The sequence below is a fragment of the Coregonus lavaretus genome (assembly GCF_964263955.1).
Source record: "Coregonus lavaretus genome assembly, chromosome: 1".
Classification (NCBI taxonomy): domain Eukaryota; kingdom Metazoa; phylum Chordata; class Actinopteri; order Salmoniformes; family Salmonidae; genus Coregonus; species Coregonus lavaretus.
In genome coordinates this window covers 95,026,587-95,046,761 of record NC_139988.1, presented here as the reverse complement: position 1 = coordinate 95,046,761, position 20,175 = coordinate 95,026,587, and the positions used below count along the sequence as shown (strand labels likewise).

The 20,175-nt window shown below is 49.3% G+C and overlaps 2 protein-coding genes across 2 annotated transcripts in view; both read right to left on the bottom strand.

Moving 5' to 3' along the window:
- Positions 1-9,109, bottom strand: part of LOC311134514 (uncharacterized protein) — a gene marked incomplete at its 5' end in the record, with an annotated part of 70,239 nt that extends 61,130 nt beyond the window's left edge. Inside the window, one exon of the mRNA XM_084168212.1 lies at positions 9,102-9,109. Coding sequence (XP_084024338.1) covers positions 9,102-9,109 — 8 coding nt within the window. The remainder of the gene's footprint in view (positions 1-9,101) is intronic.
- Positions 8,616-20,175, bottom strand: part of LOC311112730 (kelch domain-containing protein 3-like) — a 124,671-nt gene continuing 113,111 nt past the window's right edge. The window contains exon 11 of the mRNA XM_084155858.1: positions 8,616-12,129. Coding sequence (XP_084011984.1) covers positions 12,063-12,129 — 67 coding nt within the window. The 3' untranslated portion in view covers positions 8,616-12,062. The remainder of the gene's footprint in view (positions 12,130-20,175) is intronic.

Sequence of the window (20,175 nt, the reverse complement as noted above, 5' to 3'; positions counted from 1 at the left end):
TCACCCTGCACACCCTAATTGACAAACAAACAAAACAAAACAAAGGCAAAGTCTCCTCATGCTTTGTTGACTTCAAAAAAGCTTTTGACTCAATTTGGCATGATCTGCTATACAAATTGATGGAAAGTGGTTTATGGGAAAAACTTATGACATTTTAAAATCCATGTACACAAACACCAAGTGTGCAGTTAAAATTAGCAAAAAACACAAACATTTCTTTCCACAGGGCCGTGGGGTGAGACAGGGATGCAGTTTAAGCCCCACCCTCTTCAACATATATATCAACGAAATGGCGAGGGCACTAGAACAGTCTGCAGCACCCGGCCTCACCCTACTAGAATCTGAAGTCAAATGTCTACTGTTTGCTGATGATCTGGTGCTTCTGTCCCCAACCAAGGAGGGCCTACAGCAGCACCTAGATCTTCTACACAGATTCTGTCAGACCTGGGCCCTGACAGTAAATCTCAGTAAGACAAAAATAATGGTGTTCCAAAAAAGGTCCAGTTGCCAGGACCACAAATACAAATTCCATCTAGACACAGTTGCCCTAGAGCACACAAAAAACTACACATACCTCGGCCTAAACATCAGCGCCACAGGTAACTTCCACAAAGCTGTGAACAATCTGAGAGACAAGGCAAGAAGGGCCTTCTATGCCACCAAAAGGAACATCACATTCGACATACCAATTAGGATCTGGCTAAAAATACTAGAATCAATTATAGAACCCATTGCCCTTTACGGTTGTGAGGTCTGGGGTCCGCTCACCAACCAAGAATTCACAAAATGGGACAAACACCAAATTGAGACTCTGCATTCAGAATTCTGCAAAAACATCCTCCGTGTACAACGTAAAACACCAAATAATGCATGCAGAGCAGAATTAGGCCGATACCCGATAATTATCAAAATCCAGAAAAGAGCCGTTAAATTCTATAACCACTTAAAAGGAAGCGATTCCCAAACCTTCCATAACAAAGCCATCACATACAGAGAGATGAACTTGGAGAAGAGTCCCCTAAGCAAGCTGGTCCTGGGGCTCTGTTCACAAACACAAACAGACCCCACAGAGCCCCAGGACAGCAACACAATTACACCCAACCAAATCATGAGAAAACAAAAAGAGAATTACTTGACACATTGGAAAGAATTACCAAAAAAACTGAGCAAACTAGAATGCTATTTGGCCCTAAACAGAGAATACACAGTGGCAGAATACCTGACCACTGTGACTGACCCAAACTTAAGGAAAGCTTTGACTATGTACAGACTCAGTGAGCATAGCCTTGCTATTGAGAAAGACCGCCGTAGGCAGACCTGGCTCTCAAGAGAAGACAGGCTATGTGCACACTGCCCACAAAATGAGGTGGAAACTGAGCTGCACTTCCTAACCTCCTGCCAAATGTATGACCATATTAGAGACACAAAGAATTCGAAAACAAACCCAATTTTGATAAACTCTCATATCTATTGGGTGAAATACCACAGTGTGCCATCACAACAGCAAGATTTGTGACCTGTTGCCACAAGAAAAGGGCAACCAGTGAAGAACAAACACCATTGTAAATACAACCCATATTTATGTTTATTTATTTTCCCTTCTGTACGTTAACTATTTGCACATTGTTACAACACTGTATATAGACGTAATATGACATTTGAAATCTTTTTATTCTTTTTGGAACTTTTGTGAGTGTAATGTTTACTGATCATTTTTTATTGTTTATTTCACTTTTGTTTATTATCAATTTCACTTGCTTTGGCAATTTTAACATATGTTTCCCATGCCAATAAAGCCCTTTGAATTGAAATTGAGAGAGAGAGAGAGAGAGAGAGAGAGAGAGAGAGAGAGAGAGAGAGAGAGAGAGAGAGAGAGAGAGAGAGAGAGAGAGAGAGAGAGAGAGAGAGAGGCAGGCAGGGTTGACTTTGAGACACTCTCCTTAAGATGAGACATACGTCCTATAGCAGCACTCATGTCCCAATTTAAGCAGCCTAGTGTGGGCCAAGGGTAGAGAGGGGGGGGGTGGGGTGGGGCGCCACAAGACGGGACGTCCCAAAATTGCCATCTGAGTGGTCTGTCCGGGGCCAAGCAGACGCGACGACTGGAGCAGAGGGCAGTCGTACACTGGATTTTAGCAGGACCCCACCAGGGACCAGGGGGCCTCCGCCTCAGGGGCCACATGGCAGTAGTCTGGGGACCATGAAGCGCCACAAGACGGGACTCACAACAGAGTGATGACAGACTGTTTAATTTGTTAGTGGCACCCATGAACTTCGACCCTAAGCTCTAATGGAATATTAACATAAGAAAACAGGACAATACCAATCTTGATTTATTGATCTGATTAAACAGATATTGACTAAAGTTGACTTGTGATTGATGTGTTGTTAAAATGTCTCAGATGATTGACAGATGAAGTGTCTTGATCTGTTAATCAATCACAATGTTGAACTAATGTGTGTGTGTGTGTGGATCTGAATAGAATGGTTGTGGTTGTGACTTCTGGCAGACCGCCATGGGAATACCAAGTCATAACAACCCTTAGCCTCATTCACACAAAACTCATTTAGATCCATGGTCTGCTTTAAGTAGCTCTCCCCGAGGACGGACACACACACACGTCATCACCCAGGCCATTAGGAGCCACACACAGGGAAACCAGACACCCAAGAGAAAGCGTCCATCAGGACTGACCAACTCTGATACTTAACCTCTGGCCCTGACAACCTTGACCACAAGCTGCAGCTAGGAGATTAACAACAGTGGTTCATATGGTTAGTAAACTTGACCACAACACAGCAGAGCTACCACAGCAGTCAACACGGTCAATAACACAAGTTTAAATAGTGAGTAAAGGTGTGACCCAGGCATATTGGAGAATGCAGTTAAAGTTATCAGTCAAAAAAAAAAAAAACTCAGAAGTCAACATGGTCACTAAACTTGACCAACAGGAAACATTGGTAGGACCCTCTCTTCAGGGTTACAGGAAACTGTCAAATGCTGCATTTCATTTAGAAACACAATACATACAGTGCCTTCTGAAAATATTCAAACCCCTTGACTTATTCCACATGTTGTTGTGTTCCAGCCTGAATTCAAAATGGATGCGCACACAATATCCCATAATGAAAAAGTGAAAATATGTTTTTAGAAATTCTATGACAATTAAAAACAGAAATAAAAAATGTACTTAAGTATTCACACCCCTGAGTCAATACATGTTAGAATCACCTTTAGCAGCGATTACAGCTGTCAGTCTTTCTGGGTCAGTCTCTAAGAGATTTCCACACCTGGATTGTGCAACATTTGCCCATTATTCTTTTCAAAATTCTTCAAGCTCTGTCAAATTGGTTGTTGATCATTGCTAGACAACCATTTTCAAGTCTTGCAATAGATTTTCAAGTAGATTTAGGTCAAAACTTTAACTCGGCCACTATTCACTGTCTTCTTGGTAAGCAACTACAGTGTAGATTTAGCCTTGTGATTTAGGTTATTGTCCTGCAGAAAGGTGAATTAATCTGAACCAGGTTTTTGTCTATGCTTAGCTCCATTCTGTTCCCTTTTTATCTTGAAAAACTCCCGAGTCGTTAACAATGACAAGCATCCCCATAACATGATGCAGCCACCACTATGCTTGAAAATATGAAGAGTGGAAGTCAGCAATGTGCTGTATTGTACTTGCTCCAAACATAACACTTTGTATTCAGGACAAAAAGTTAATTGCTTTACCACATTTTTTTGCAGTGTTGCTTTAGTGCCTTGTTGCAAACAGGATGCATATTTTGAAATATTTATATTCTGTACAGGCTCCTTTCTTTTTGCTCTGTCAATTAGGTTATTATTGATCTATCTGAACTATTGTATATTGTCCTTGAGAACTATGATAAAATCATTGTGTTGGGTGATTTTAATATTCATGTTGACAAAGAGACTACCTGCAAGGCCATTGGATGTATTAATCTGTTGAGCTCTATGGACTTTATCCAACATGTTACTGGGCCCACCCATAACCACAGCCATACTCTGGACCTGGTTATTACCAAGGGGCTTTCTGTTGACATATCCTCTACGGCCATACTCTGGACCTGGTTATTACCAAGGGGCTTTCTATTGACATATCCTCTACGGCCATACTCTGGACCTGGTTATTACCAAGGGGCTTTCTGTTGACATGTCCTCTACGGCCATACTCTGGACCTGGTTATTACCAAGGGGCTTTCTATTGACATATCCTCTACGGCCATACTCTGGACCTGGTTATTACCAAGGGGCTTTCTATTGACATATCCTCTACGGCCATACTCTGGACCTGGTTATTACCAAGGGGCTTTCTATTGACATATCCTCTACGGCCATACTCTGGACCTGGTTATTACCAAGGGGCTTTCTATTGACATATCCTCTACGGCCATACTCTGGACCTGGTTATTACCAAGGGGCTTTCTATTGACATATCCTCTATGGCCATACTCTGGACCTGGTTATTACCAAGGGGCTTTCTATTGACATATCCTCTACGGCCATACTCTGGACCTGGTTATTACCAAGGGGCTTTCTATTGACATATCCTCTACGGCCATACTCTGGACCTGGTTATTACCAAGGGGCTTTCTATTGACATATCCTCTACGGCCATACTCTGGACCTGGTTATTACCAAGGGGCTTTCTATTGACATATCCTCTACGGCATACTCTGGACCTGGTTATTACCAAGGGGCTTTCTATTGACATATCCTCTACGGCCATACTCTGGACCTGGTTATTACCAAGGGGCTTTCTATTGACATATCCTCTACGGCCATACTCTGGACCTGGTTATTACCAAGGGGCTTTCTATTGACATATCCTCTACGGCCATACTCTGGACCTGGTTATTACCAAGGGGCTTTCTGTTGACATATCCTCTACGGCCATACTCTGGACCTGGTTATTACCAAGGGGCTTTCTGTTGACATATCCTCTACGGCCATACTCTGGACCTGGTTATTACCAAAGGGCTTTCTGTTGACATATCCTCTACGGCCATACTCTGGACCTGGTAATTACCAAGGGGCTTTCTGTTGACATATCCTCTACGGCCATACTCTGGACCTGGTTATTACCAAGGGGCTTTCTGTTGACATATCCTCTACGGCCATACTCTGGACCTGGTTATTACCAAGGGGCTTTCTGTTGACATATCCTCTACGGCCATACTCTGGACCTGGTTATTACCAAGGGGCTTTCTATTGACATATCCTCTACGGCCATACTCTGGACCTGGTTAATACCAAGGGGCTTTCAAATGACATATCCTCTACGGCCATACTCTGGACCTGGTTATTACCAAGGGGCTTTCTATTGACATATCCTCTACGGCCATACTCTGGACCTGGTTATTACCAAGGGGCTTTCTATTGACATATCCTCTACGGCCATACTCTGGACCTGGTTATTACCAAGGGGCTTTCTGTTGACATATCCTCTACGGCCATACTCTGGACCTGGTTATTACCAAGGGGCTTTCTGTTGACATATCCTCTACGGCCATACTCTGGACCTGGTTATTACCAAGGGGCTTTCTGTTGACATATCCTCTACGGCCATACTCTGGACCTGGTTATTACCAAGGGGCTTTCTATTGACATATCCTCTACGGCCATACTCTGGACCTGGTTATTACCAAGGGGCTTTCTATTGACATATCCTCTACGGCCATACTCTGGACCTGGTTATTACCAAGGGGCTTTCTATTGACATATCCTCTACGGCCATACTCTGGACCTGGTTATTACCAAGGGGCTTTCTATTGACATAACCTCTACGGCCATACTCTGGACCTGGTTATTACCAAGGGGCTTTCTGTTGACATATCCTCTACGGCCATACTCTGGACCTGGTATTACCAAGGGGCTTTCAGTTGACATATCCTCTACGGCCATACTCTGGACCTGGTTATTACCAAGGGGCTTTCTATTGACATATCCTCTACGGCCATACTCTGGACCTGGTTATTACCAAGGGGCTTTCTATTGACATATCCTCTACGGCCATACTCTGGACCTGGTTATTACCAAGGGGCTTTCTATTGACATAACCTCTACGGCCATACTCTGGACCTGGTTATTACCAAGGGGCTTTCTATTGACATATCCTCTACGGCCATACTCTGGACCTGGTTATTACCAAGGGGCTTTCTGTTGACATATCCTCTACGGCCATACTCTGGACCTGGTTATTACCAAGGGGCTTTCTGTTGACATATCCTCTACGGCCATACTCTGGACCTGGTTATTACCAAGGGGCTTTCTATTGACATATCCTCTACGGCCATACTCTGGACCTGGTTATTACCAAGGGGCTTTCTGTTGACATATCCTCTACGGCCATACTCTGGACCTGGTTATTACCAAGGGGCTTTCTGTTGACATATCCTCTACGGCCATACTCTGGACCTGGTTATTACCAAGGGGCTTTCTGTTGACATATCCTCTATTGTTGATGTTGCTTTATCTGATCACCACTGTGGATGTTTTACTACCTTGTTGCCCATAGCAACACAGGGTAATACTGAACGCATTAAGAAACGCTATTTTACCTCTGAAGTTGCTACAGATTTTATTGAGTGTATGAACAATACTCCACCACCTATTCTGCCTTCCTCTTGTGGTGATTTAGTTGATAACTTTAATAGCATATTAAGGGCAACCATTGATGCCATCGGTCCAGTAAACGGATGGATGAGGAAACAAATCAACTAAAGAGAAATAGCAGAAAGGCAGAGTAGAAGTGGAGAAAGTCAAAGTTACAGGTCCATTATGATATTCTGAAAGAGCAATTTGGCATATATAGTGCATTCGTAAAGTATTCAGACCCCTTCACTTTTTCCACATTTTTTACGTTACAGCCTTATTCTAAAATTGATTAAATACATGTTTTTCCCTAATCAATCTACACACACCACCCCATAAGGACAAAGCGAAAATGGGTTTAGACATTTTTGCACATATATTAAAAAAACTAAACATAAATACCTTATTTACATAAGTATTCAGACCATTTGCTATGAGACTCGAAATTGAGCTCAGGTGCATCCTGTTTCCATCGATCATCCTTGAGATGTTTCTACAACTTGGAGTCCACCTGTGGTAAATTCGATTGATTGGACATGATTTGGAAAGGCACACACCTGTCTATATAAGGTCCCACAGTTGACAGTGCATGTCAGAGCAAAAATTAAGCCAGGAGGTCAAAGGAATTGTCCGTAGAGCTCCGAGACAGGATTGTGTCGAGGCACAGATCTGGGGAAGGGTACCAAAACATTTCTGCAACATTGAATGTCCCCAAGAACACAGTGGCCTCAAACATTCTTAAATGGAAGAAGTTTGGAACCAACAAGACTCTTCCTAGAGCTGGCCGCCCGGCCAAACTGAACAATCGGGGGAGAAGGGCCTTGGTCAGGGAGGTGACCAAGAACCCAATGGTCACTCTGACAGAGCTCCAGAGTTCTTCTGTGGAGATGGGAGAAACTTCCAGAAGGACAACCATCTCTGCAGCACTCCACCAATCAGGCCTTTATGGTAGAGTGGCCAGACGGAAGCCACTCCTCAGTAAAAGGCACATGACAGCCCACTTGGAGTTTGCAAGATTCTCTGGTCTGATGAAACCAAGATTGAACTCTTTGGCCTGAATGACAAGCATCATGTCTGGAGGAAACCTGGCACCATCCCTACGGTGAAGCATGGTGGTGGCGGCATCATGCTGTGGGGATGTTTTTTAGCGGCAGGGACTGGGAGACTAGTCAGGATCGAGGAAAAGATTAACTGAGCAAAGTACAGAGAGATCCTTGATGAAAACCTGCTCCAGAGCGCTCAGGACCTCAGACTGGGGTGAAGGTTCACCTTCCAACAGGACAACGACCCTAAGCACACAGTCACGACAACGCAGGAGTGGCTTCGGGACATGTCTCTGAATGTCCCTGAGTGGCCCAGCCAGAGTCCGGACTTGAACCCAATCTAACATCTCTGGAGAGACCTGAAAATAGCTGTGCAGCGACGCTCCCCATCCAACCTGACAGAGCTTGAGAGGATCTGCAGACAAGAATGGGAGAAACTCCCCAAATACAGGTGTGCCAAGCTTGTAGCGTCATACCCAAGAAGACTTGAGGCTGTAATCGCTGCCAAAGGTGCTTCAACAAAGTACTGAGTAAAGGGTCTGAATACTTATGTATGTAATATTTGTAATATTTTTGCAAACATTTTTAAAAACCTGTTTTCGCTTTGTCATTATTGGGTATTGTGTTTAGATTGATGAGGGGAAAAAACGATTTAATCCATTTTAGAACAAGGCTGTAACCTAACAAAATGTGAGTGGAGGTAAAGAAATGCATGTACAGAACGTGATTGGGATCTTCAGCGCCGGGGAAAGAGGCTTCCAGGGGGGCGGGACGTGGGCGGAACTGGGCGGGACGTGGGCGGAACGGGGCGGTTTGAGGTGCTAGAACCACAGAACTACAATGTACTTCCTGCCAAGTCAAGCATTAGACTATTATTACATCAAGTCAGAGGCAAATAGAACACAACGCAACTGAGGAGTGACAGATGAGTAGAACATTAAAATACAACAAAATGTGTGTCAAGTGTGGGAATAAAATCTCATCCATTTTATTATTTCTACAGTTATCGAGCATATTACACTAGAAACCCAGATGACCCCTTTGCAGATAGATAACGTTGCTTTCTCCCATATTATACAAATCCAATATAAACCAGCTCCAGGGGAAAGCATGGCAGGGACCTGAACACAACATGCCCAGGGCTGTATTCACTAGGAACCAAACATTACCAAATGGAACGAAATGGGGAAGGACCTGAAATTGTCCAATAGAAACTCTCGTTTCCGTTGCAGTAGAAAATCGTTTTGGACTAATGATTACCACCCCAGGTCTCTGGACCTCTGTCTGAGACCGGACCTCTGTCTGAGACCGGACCTCTGTCTGAGACCGGACCTCTGTCTGAGATAGGACCTCTGTCTGAGACCGGACCTACCCAAGTCTCTAGACCATTCAGTCCTGTAGAAGAGTTCATTCAACCATGTACCCATTAATACACCATCACTCACCTGCACATTGGTGTTATTTAATGACATCCCCAACCTTCACACACTTGGTAGTAAAACAGGGATATTGAATCCTAAAACTTAAATCAATGTAATCAATTGTTCAGCGTTGATTTAATCTGGCGTACAGGTAACAGAGCAGTTGTTCTGCGAGGGTAGTGGGTACAGTACAGATACACTTCCTGGTTCCATACAGTACAGATACACTTCCTGGTTAGTTCCTGGTTCCATACAGTACAGCTTTTAATGGTGGCTGTGATGAAGCTGTCTCTGTGCAATAGACCAGAGAGAGTATCTGTCCATGTAGTCCCTATAACGAGGCTCTTGGCCCTATGCAGTGGTGAGGGGGTAAGACACTGACGGGCTGCCCTGTAAACACACCTCCATGTCAAGCTCCAGTGATCCTGTAGGGAGACAGCAGCAGGTTCCATTCACTAAGGCCAGACCAGGTGAGCACTTCTGAAGGGTTATAGCGTAGACAGGGTACTGAACTGGTAGACTGTAGAAAAGACAGACAGGACACAGCCATCTGGCTGGCATCACCTGCTAACTGTTGACTAGGTTATGGGAGTGGCTGGCATCACCTGCTAACTGTTGACTAGGTTATGGGAGTGGCTGGCATCACCTGCTAACTGTTGACTAGGTTATTAGAGTGGCTGGCATCACCTGCTAACTGTTGACTAGGTTATGGGAGTGGCTGGCATCACCTGCTAACTGTTGACTAGGTTATGGGAGTGGCTGGCATCACCTGCTAACTGTTGACTAGGTTATGGGAGTGGCTGGCATCACCTGCTAACTGTTGACTAGGTTATGGGAGTGGCTGGCATCACCTGCTAACTGTTGACTAGGTTATGGGAGTGGCTGGCATCACCTGCTAACTGTTGACTAGGTTATGGGAGTGGCTGGCATCACCTGCTAACTGTTGACTAGGTTATGGGAGTGGCTGGCATCACCTGCTAACTGTTGACTAGGTTATGGGAGTGGCTGGCATCACCTGCTAACTGTTGACTAGGTTATTAGAGTGGCTGGCATCACCTGCTAACTGTTGACTAGGTTATGGGAGTGGCTGGCATCACCTGCTAACTGTTGACTAGGTTATGGGAGTGGCTGGCATCACCTGCTAACTGTTGACTAGGTTATGGGAGTGGCTGGCATCACCTGCTAACTGTTGACTAGGTTATGGGAGTGGCTGGCATCACCTGCTAACTGTTGTCTAGGTTATGGGAGTGGCTGGCATCACCTGCTAACTGTTGACTAGGTTATGGGAGCTTTGCTGTGCTAGTATAGGTAAAAACAGTGCAAGAAAATCCAGGTACCTGGTATTGTTGTATAAATGACTAACCAGAAGATGGATATAATCTTTGTTAACTTGTTCTAGGTGGTTGGCTGTGGTAGGCGTTGTCTCAGCAAACTATGGGGGTTGGTTAGTGGCGTTCTGTCAGGTAGAAGACATCTTTGTGACGTCCTGTTGTTCCACAGAGAGAAGAGATGTCCGTTATTCATCAGGAGTTCTGTCCTTTCCCCAATGTGAGCTGTTTAACAAAACCAGTGGCGGTGAAACCACTTTGTTGCTTTTCTAATACCGGATTGCCCCTTTAAATACATGATAATCATCACAGACTGATATTATCAGTCAGAGAGAAGAGAGGAGAGCAGAGAATGGAGCAGAGAAAACATGTCAGCATTCTCTTTGCAATTCAAAAAACATCAATCAGTGTTGAGTGAAGAATATGTTCTGATCATCATAACACTGGTAAAACAATCAAGGTGATTGACATTGAGTTGTGAGTAACAGAGCAACATAAGACCAGATACTAAAGCATCATTCAGCACCAGTAGAAACCCCCTCCTGTCAGTGTCCAGGGGGCTAAAATAGAGAAGATGTGGTGAACTGGGAGATCAATGATTTTTACTTAGAGAAAGAAAGACAGCCAAGAGAAAGAGAGAGCCAATAAGGTTCTGGTGGAGTCAACCCAGACAATAGGGTTCTGGTGGAGTCAGCCCAGACAATAGGGTTCTGGTGGAGTCAGCCCAGACAATAGGGTTCTGGTGGAGTCAGCCCAGACAATAGGGTGCTGGTGGAGTCAGCCCAGACAATAGGGTTCTGGTGGAGGCAGCCCAGTAGCTCTGGGTCAGTTCAGCCCTTGTGTTCTGGTGCTGTGGAACTCTGGGTCAGTTCAGCCCTGGTGTTCTGGTGCTGTGGAACTCTGGGTCCGTTCAGCCCTGGTGTTCTGGTGCTGTGGACCTCTGGGTCAGTTCAGCCCTGGTGTTCTGGTGCTGTAGAACTCTGGGTCAGTTCAGCCCTGGTGTTCAGGTGCTGTGGAACTCTGGGTCAGTTCAGCCCTGGTGTTCTGGTGCTGTGGAACTCTGGGTCAGTTCAGCCCTGGTGTTCTGGTGCTGTGGAACTCTGGGTCAGTTCAGCCCTGGTGTTCTAGTGCTGTGGAACTCTGGGTCAGTTCAGCCCTGGTGTTCTGGGTCAGTTCAGCCCTGGTGTTCTGGGTCAGTTCAGCCCTGGTGTTCTGGTGCTGTGGAACTCTGGGTCAGTTCAGCCCTGGTGTTCTGGTGCTGTGGAACTCTGGGTCAGTTCAGCCCTGGTGTTCTGGTGCTGTGGAACTCTGGGTCAGTTCAGCCCTAGTGTTCTGGGTCAGTTTAGCCCTGGTGTTCTGGGTTAGTTCAGCCCTGGTGATCTGGTGCTGTGGAACTCTGGGTCAGTTCAGCCCTGGTGTTCTGGTGCTGTGGAACTCTGGGTCAGTTCAGCCCTGGTGTTATGGGTCAATTCAGCCCTGGTGTTCTGGTGCTGTGGAACTCTGGTTCAGTTCAGCCCTGGTGTTCTGGTGCTGTGGTAGCTCTGGGTCAGTTCAGTCCTGGTGTTCTGGTGCTGTGGAACTGTGGGTCAGTTCAGCCCTGGTGTTCTGGGTCAGTTCAGCACTGGTGTTCTGGTACTGTGGAGGGTACCAGCCCAGATTAGCCGTGAGAGGAGAAGATGGGTCTACTAATGTTACTGTTGGTGGTCATGGCGTTCAGCTCCCACCTACAAGAAACACAGAGACAGTAATTATTAGTAATTATTAACTTCAGAGTTGTTATATCTAATGTTACTGTTGGTGGTCATGGCATTCAGCTTCCACCTACAAGAAACACAGAGACCCAGACAGGAGACCCAGAGAGAGATACAGAGACCCAGACAGGAGACACAGAGAGAGAGACCCAGACAGGAGACACAGAGAGAGAGACCCAGACAGGAGACCCAGAGAGAGATACAGAGACCCAGACAGGAGACCCAGAGAGAGATACAGAGACCCAGCCAGGAGACACAGAGAGAGATACAGAGACCCAGACAGGAGACACAGAGAGAGAGACCCAGACAGGAGACCCAGAGAGAGAGACAGAGACCCAGACAGGAGACACACAGAGAGATACAGAGACCCAGACAGGAGACCCAGAGAGAGAGACAGAGACCCAGACAGGAGACACACAGAGAGATACAGAGACCCAGACAGGAGACACAGAGAGAGAGACCCAGACAGGAGACACAGAGAGAGACCCAGACAGGAGACACACAGAGAGAGAGAGACCCAGACAGGAGACACAGAGAGAGACCCAGACAGGAGACACACAGAGAGAGAGACCCAGACAGGAGACACAGAGAGAGATACAGAGACACACAGAGAGACACAGAGAGAGATACAGAGACCCAGACAGGAGACACAGAGAGAGATACAGAGACCCAGACAGGAGACACAGAGAGAGATACAGAGACCCAGACAGGAAACCCAGAGAGAGAGAGACCCAGACAGGAGACACACAGAGAGAGAGACCCAGACAGGAGACAGAGAGAGAGATACAGAGACCCAGACAGGAGACAGAGAGAGAGATACAGAGACCCAGACAGGAGACACAGAGAGAGATACAGAGACCCAGACAGGAGACACAGAGAGAGATACAGAGACCCAGACAGGAGACACAGAGAGAGATACAGAGACCCAGACAGGAGACCCAGAGAGAGAGAGACCCAGACAGGAGACACACAGAGAGAGAGACCCAGACAGGAGACAGAGAGAGAGACCCAGACAGGAGACACAGAGAGAGATACAGAGACCCAGACAGGAGACAGAGAGAGATACAGAGACCCAGACAGGAGACACAGAGAGAGATACAGAGACCCAGACAGGAGACACAGAGAGAGATACAGAGACCCAGACAGGAGACAGAGAGAGAGATACAGCGACCCAGACAGGAGATAGAGAGAGAGAGACCCAGACAGGAGACAGAGAGAGAGATACAGCGACCCAGACAGGAGACAGAGAGAGAGAGACCCCGACAGGAGACAGAGAGAGAGACAGGAGACAGAGAGAGATACAGAGACCCAGACAGGAGACAGAGAGAGAGATACAGAGACCCCGACAGGAGACAGAGACCCCGACAGGAGACAGAGACCCAGACAGGAGACAGAGAGAGATACAGAGACCCAGACAGGAGACAGAGAGAGAGATACAGAGACCCAGACAGGAGACAGAGAGAGAGAGACCCAGACAGGAGACCCAGAGAGAGATACAGAGACCCAGACAGGAGACAGAGAGAGAGATACAGAGACCCAGACAGGAGACAGAGAGAGAGAGACCCAGACAGGAGACAGAGAGAGAGAGACCCAGACAGGAGACAGAGAGAGAGAGACCCAGACAGGAGACACAGAGAGAGATACAGAGACCCAGACAGGAGACAGAGAGAAAGAGACCCAGACAGGAGACACACAGAGAGAGAGACCCAGACAGGAGACACAGAGAGAGATACAGAGACCCAGACAGGAGACACAGAGAGAGATACAGAGACCCAGACAGGAGACAGAGAGAGAGATACAGAGACCCAGACAGGAGACAGAGAGAGAGAGAGACCCCGACAGGAGACAGAGAGAGATACAGAGACCCAGACAGGAGACAGAGAGAGAGATACAGAGACCCAGACAGGAGACAGAGAGAGAGATACAGAGACCCAGACAGGAGACAGAGAGAGAGATACAGAGACCCAGACAGGAGACAGAGAGAGAAATACAGAGACCCAGACAGGAGACAGAGAGAGAGAGAGACCCCGACAGGAGACAGAGAGAGATACAGAGACCCAGACAGGAGACAGAGAGAGAGATACAGAGACCCAGACAGGAGACAGAGAGAGAGATACAGAGACCCAGACAGGAGACAGAGAGAGAGATACAGAGACCCAGACAGGAGACAGAGAGAGAGATACAGAGACCCAGACAGGAGACAGAGAGAGAGAGAGACCCCGACAGGAGACAGAGAGAGATACAGAGACCCAGACAGGAGACAGAGAGAGAGATACAGAGACCCAGACAGGAGACAGAGAGAGAGATACAGAGACCCAGACAGGAGACAGAGAGAGAGATACAGAGACCCAGACAGGAGACAGAGAGAGAAATACAGAGACCCAGACAGGAGACAGAGAGAGAGAGACCCAGACAGGAGACCCAGAGAGAGATACAGAGACCCAGACAGGAGACACAGAGAGATACAGAGACCCAGACAGGAGACAGAGAGACCCAGACAGGAGACACACAGAGAGAGATACAGAGACCCAGACAGGAGACAGAGAGAGAGAGACCCAGACAGGAGACACAGAGAGAGATACAGAGACCCAGACAGGAGACAGAGAGAGAGAGACCCAGACAGGAGACACAGAGAGAGATACAGAGACACAGAGAGAGATACAGAGACCCAGACAGGAGACAGAAAGAGAGATACAGAGACACAGACAGGAGACACAGAGAGAGAGATACAGAGACCCAGACAGGAGACACAGAGAGAGAGACCCAGACAGGAGACACAGAGAGAGATACAGAGACCCAGACAGGAGACACAGAGAGAGAGACCCAGACAGGAGACACAGAGAGAGAGACCCAGACAGGAGACACAGAGAGAGAGACCCAGACAGGAGACACAGAGAGAGAGACCCATACAGGAGACACAGAGAGAGATACAGAGACCCAGACAGGAGACACAGAGAGAGAGACCCAGACAGGAGACACAGAGAGATACAGAGACCCAGACAGGAGACACAGAGAGAGATACAGAGACCCAGACAGGAGACACACAGAGAGATATAGAGACACACAGAGAGACACAGAGACTGATACAGAGACCCAGACAGGAGACACACAGAGAGATATAGAGACCGATACAGAGACACAGAGAGAGACCCAGACAGGAGACACAAACCCAGACAGGAGACAGAGAGAGAGACCCCGACAGGAGACAGAGAGAGAGACCCAGACAGGAGACACAGAGAGAGATACAGAGACCCAGACAGGAGACAGAGAGAAAGAGACCCAGACAGGAGACACACAGAGAGAGAGACCCAGACAGGAGACACAGAGAGAGATACAGAGACCCAGACAGGAGACACAGAGAGAGATACAGAGACCCAGACAGGAGACAGAGAGAGAGAGACCCCGACAGGAGACAGAGAGAGATACAGAGACCCCGACAGGAGACAGAGAGAGAGATACAGAGACCCAGACAGGAGACAGAGAGAGAGATACAGAGACCCAGACAGGAGACAGAGAGAGAGAGACCCAGACAGGAGACCCAGAGAGAGATACAGAGACCCAGACAGGAGACACAGAGAGATACAGAGACCCAGACAGGAGACAGAGAGAAAGAGACCCAGACAGGAGACACACAGAGAGAGATACAGAGACCCAGACAGGAGACAGAGAGAGAGATACAGAGACCCAGACAGGAGACACAGAGAGAGATACAGAGACCCAGACAGGAGACAGAGAGAGAGATACAGAGACACAGACAGGAGACACAGAGAGAGAGATACAGAGACCCAGACAGGAGACACAGAGAGAGAGACCCAGACAGGAGACACAGAGAGAGAGACCCAGACAGGAGACACAGAGAGAGAGACCCAGACAGGAGACACAGAGAGAGAGACCCAGACAGGAGACACAGAGAGAGATACAGAGACCCAGACAGGAGACAGAGAGAGAGATACAGAGACCCAGACAGGAGACACAGAGAGAGATACAGAGACCCAGACAGGAGACAGAGAGAGAGATACAGAGACACAGACAGGAGACACAGAGAGAGAGATACAGAGACCCAGACAGGAGACACAGAGAGAGAGACCCAGACAGGAGACACAGAGAGAGAGACCCAGACAGGAGACACAGAGAGAGAGACCCAGACAGGAGACACAGAGAGAGAGACCCAGACAGGAGACAGAGAGAGAGACCCAGACAGGAGACACAGATAGAGAGACCCAGACAGGAGACACAGAGAGAGAGACCCAGACAGGAGACACAGAGAGAGATACAGAGACACACAGAGAGAGATACAGAGACCCAGACAGGAGACACAGAGAGAGAGACCCAGACAGGAGACACAGAGAGATACAGAGACCCAGACAGGAGACACAGATAGAGATACAGAGACCCAGACAGGAGACACACAGAGAGATATAGAGACACACAGAGAGACACAGAGACTGATACAGAGACACAGAGAGAGACCCAGACAGGAGACACAAACCCAGACAGGAGACATAGAGAGAGATAAAGAGTCAGTGGGTAACTATTGGCAAAATCAACATTCTTTGTCATTCATTCAGGAATCTGGTAGTTTTTCCTCTCAGTGATTCTGTGGGCCAGGCTGAAAGCAGGGAGGCCTCACTGAGGGTCTTGCTGGAAGGCTGGTGAGGCTCTGAGTAGGCTGTAACATGAGAAACAGGGAACAGCTGACTACTAGTAGGGGTAAGGGTTAGAGAGGGAGGCTGAGGGTTAGAGAGGGAGGCTGAGGGTTAGAGAGGGAGGCCGAGGGTTAGAGAGGGAGGCCGAGGGTTAGAGAGGGAGGCTGAGGGTTAGAGAGGGAGGCTGAGGGTTAGAGAGGGAGGCTGAGGGTTAGAGAGGGAGGCCGAGGGTTAGAGAGGGAGGCTGAGGGTTAGAGAGGGGGGCTGAGGGTTAGAGAGGGAGGCTGAGGGTTAGAGAGGGGGGCTGAGGGTTAGAGAGGGAGGCTGAGGGTTAGAGAGGGAGGCTGAGGGTTAGAGAGGGGGGCTGAGGGTTAGAGAGGGAGGCTGAGGGTTAGAGAGGGGGGCTGAGGGTTAGAGAGGGAGGCTGAGGGTTAGAGAGGGAGGCTGAGGGTTAGAGAGGGAGGCTGAGGGTTAGAGAGGGAGGCTGAGGGTTACAGAGGGAGGCTGAGGGTTAGAGAGGGAGGCTGAGGGTTAGAGAGGGAGGCTGAGGGTTAGAGAGGGAGGCTGAGGGTTAGAGAGGGAGGCTGAGGGTTACAGAGGGAGGCTGAGGGTTAGAGAGGGAGGCTGAGGGTTAGAGAGGGAGGCTGAGGGTTAGAGAGGGAGACTAGAGGGGCTGAGGGTTAGAGAGGGAGGCTGAGGGTTAGAGAGGGAGACTGAGGGTTAGAGAGGGAGGCTGAGGGTTAGAGAGGGAGGCTGAGGGTTAGAGAGGGAGACTAGAGGGGCTGAGGGTTACAGAGGGAGACTGAGGGTTAGAGAGGGAGGCTGAGGGTTAGAGAGGGAGGCTGAGGGTTAGAGAGGGAGACTAGAGGGGCTGAGGGTTAGAGAGGGAGGCTGAGGGTTAGAGAGGGAGACTAGAGGGGCTGATGGTTAGAGAGGGAGGCTGAGGGTTAGAGAGGGAGGCTGAGGGTTAGAGAGGGAGGCTGAGGGTTAGAGAGGGAGGCTGAGGGTTACAGAGGGAGGCTGAGGGTTAGAGAGGGAGGCTGAGGGTTAGAGAGGGAGGCTGAGGGTTAGAGAGGGAGGCTGAGGGTTAGAGAGGGAGACTAGAGGGGCTGAGGGTTAGAGAGGGAGGCTGAGGGTTAGAGAGGGAGGCTGAGGGTTAGAGAGGGAGGCTGAGGGTTAGAGAGGGAGGCTGAGGGTTAGAGAGGGAGACTAGAGGGGCTGAGGGTTAGAGAGGGAGGCTGAGGGTTAGAGAGGGAGACTGAGGGTTAGAGAGGGAGGCTGAGGGTTAGAGAGGGAGGCTGAGGGTTAGAGAGGGAGACTAGAGGGGCTGAGGGTTACAGAGGGAGACTGAGGGTTAGAGAGGGAGGCTGAGGGTTAGAGAGGGAGGCTGAGGGTTAGAGAGGGAGACTAGAGGGGCTGAGGGTTAGAGAGGGAGGCTGAGGGTTAGAGAGGGAGGCTGAGGGTTAGAGAGGGAGGCTGAGGGTTAGAGAGGGAGGCTGAGGGTTAGAGAGGGAGGCTGAGGGTTAGAGAGGGAGGCTGAGGGTTAGAGAGGGAGGCTGAGGGTTAGAGAGGGAGGCTGAGGGTTAGAGAGGGAGACTAGAGGGGCTGAGGGTTAGAGAGGGAGGCTGAGGGTTAGAGAGGGAGACTGAGGGTTAGAGAGGGAGGCTGAGGGTTAGAGAGGGAGGCTGAGGGTTAGAGAGGGAGACTAGAGGGGCTGAGGGTTACAGAGGGAGACTGAGGGTTAGAGAGGGAGGCTGAGGGTTAGAGAGGGAGGCTGAGGGTTAGAGAGGGAGACTAGAGGGGCTGAGGGTTAGAGAGGGAGGCTGAGGGTTAGAGAGGGAGACTAGAGGGGCTGATGGTTAGAGAGGGAGGCTGAGGGTTAGAGAGGGAGGCTGAGGGTTAGAGAGGGAGGCTGAGGGTTAGAGAGGGAGGCTGAGGGTTACAGAGGGAGGCTGAGGGTTAGAGAGGGAGGCTGAGGGTTAGAGAGGGAGGCTGAGGGTTAGAGAGGGAGGCTGAGGGTTAGAGAGGGAGACTAGAGGGGCTGAGGGTTAGAGAGGGAGGCTGAGGGTTAGAGAGGGAGGCTGAGGGTTAGAGAGGGAGGCTGAGGGTTAGAGAGGGAGGCTGAGGGTTAGAGAGGGAGACTAGAGGGGCTGAGGGTTAGAGAGGGAGACTAGAGGGGCTGAGGGTTAGAGAGGGAGGCTGAGGGTTAGAGAGGGAGACTGAGGGTTAGAGAGGGAGACTGAGGGTTAGAGAGGGAGGCTGAGGTTTAGAGAGGGAGACTAGAGGGGCTGAGGGTTACAGAGGGAGACTGAGGGTTAGAGAGGGAGGCTGAGGGTTAGAGAGGGAGGCTGAGGGTTAGAGAGGGAGACTAGAGGGGCTGAGGGTTAGAGAGGGAGGCTGATGTGGGTGTGACAGCTGACTACTAGCTGACTACTAGTAGGGGTAAGGGTTAGAGAGGGAGGCTGAGGGTTAGAGAGGGAGGCTGAGGGTTAGAGAGGGAGGCTGAGGGTTAGAGAGGGAGGCCGAGGGTTAGAGAGGGAGGCCGAGGGTTAGAGAGGGAGGCTGAGGGTTAGAGAGGGAGGCTGAGGGTTAGAGAGGGAGGCTGAGGGTTAGAGAGGGAGGCCGAGGGTTAGAGAGGGAGGCTGAGGGTTAGAGAGGGGGGCTGAGGGTTAGAGAGGGAGGCTGAGGGTTAGAGAGGGGGGCTGAGGGTTAGAGAGGGAGGCTGAAGGTTAGAGAGGGAGGCTGAGGGTTAGAGAGGGGGGCTGAGGGTTAGAGAGGGAGGCTGAGGGTTAGAGAGGGGGGCTGAGGGTTAGAGAGGGAGGCTGAGGGTTAGAGAGGGAGGCTGAGGGTTACAGAGGGAGGCTGAGGGTTAGAGAGGGAGACTAGAGGGGCTGAGGGTTAGAGAGGGAGGCTGAGGGTTAGAGAGGGAGACTGAGGGTTAGAGAGGGAGGCTGAGGGTTAGAGAGGGAGGCTGAGGGTTAGAGAGGGAGGCTGAGGGTTAGAGAGGGAGACTGAGGGTTAGAGAGGGAGGCTGAGGGTTAGAGAGGGAGGCTGAGGTTTAGAGAGGGAGACTAGAGGGGCTGAGGGTTACAGAGGGAGACTGAGGGTTAGAGAGGGAGGCTGAGGGTTAGAGAGGGAGGCTGAGGGTTAGAGAGGGAGGCTGAGGGTTAGAGAGGGAGGCTGAGGGTTAGAGAGGGAGACTAGAGGGGCTGAGGGTTAGAGAGGGAGGCTGAGGGTTAGAGAGGGAGGTTGAGGGTTAGAGAGGGAGGCTGAGGGTTCGAGAGGGAGGCTGAGGGTTAGAGAGGGAGACTAGAGGGGCTGAGGGTTAGAGAGGGAGGCTGAGGGTTAGAGAGGGAGGCTGAGGGTCAGAGAG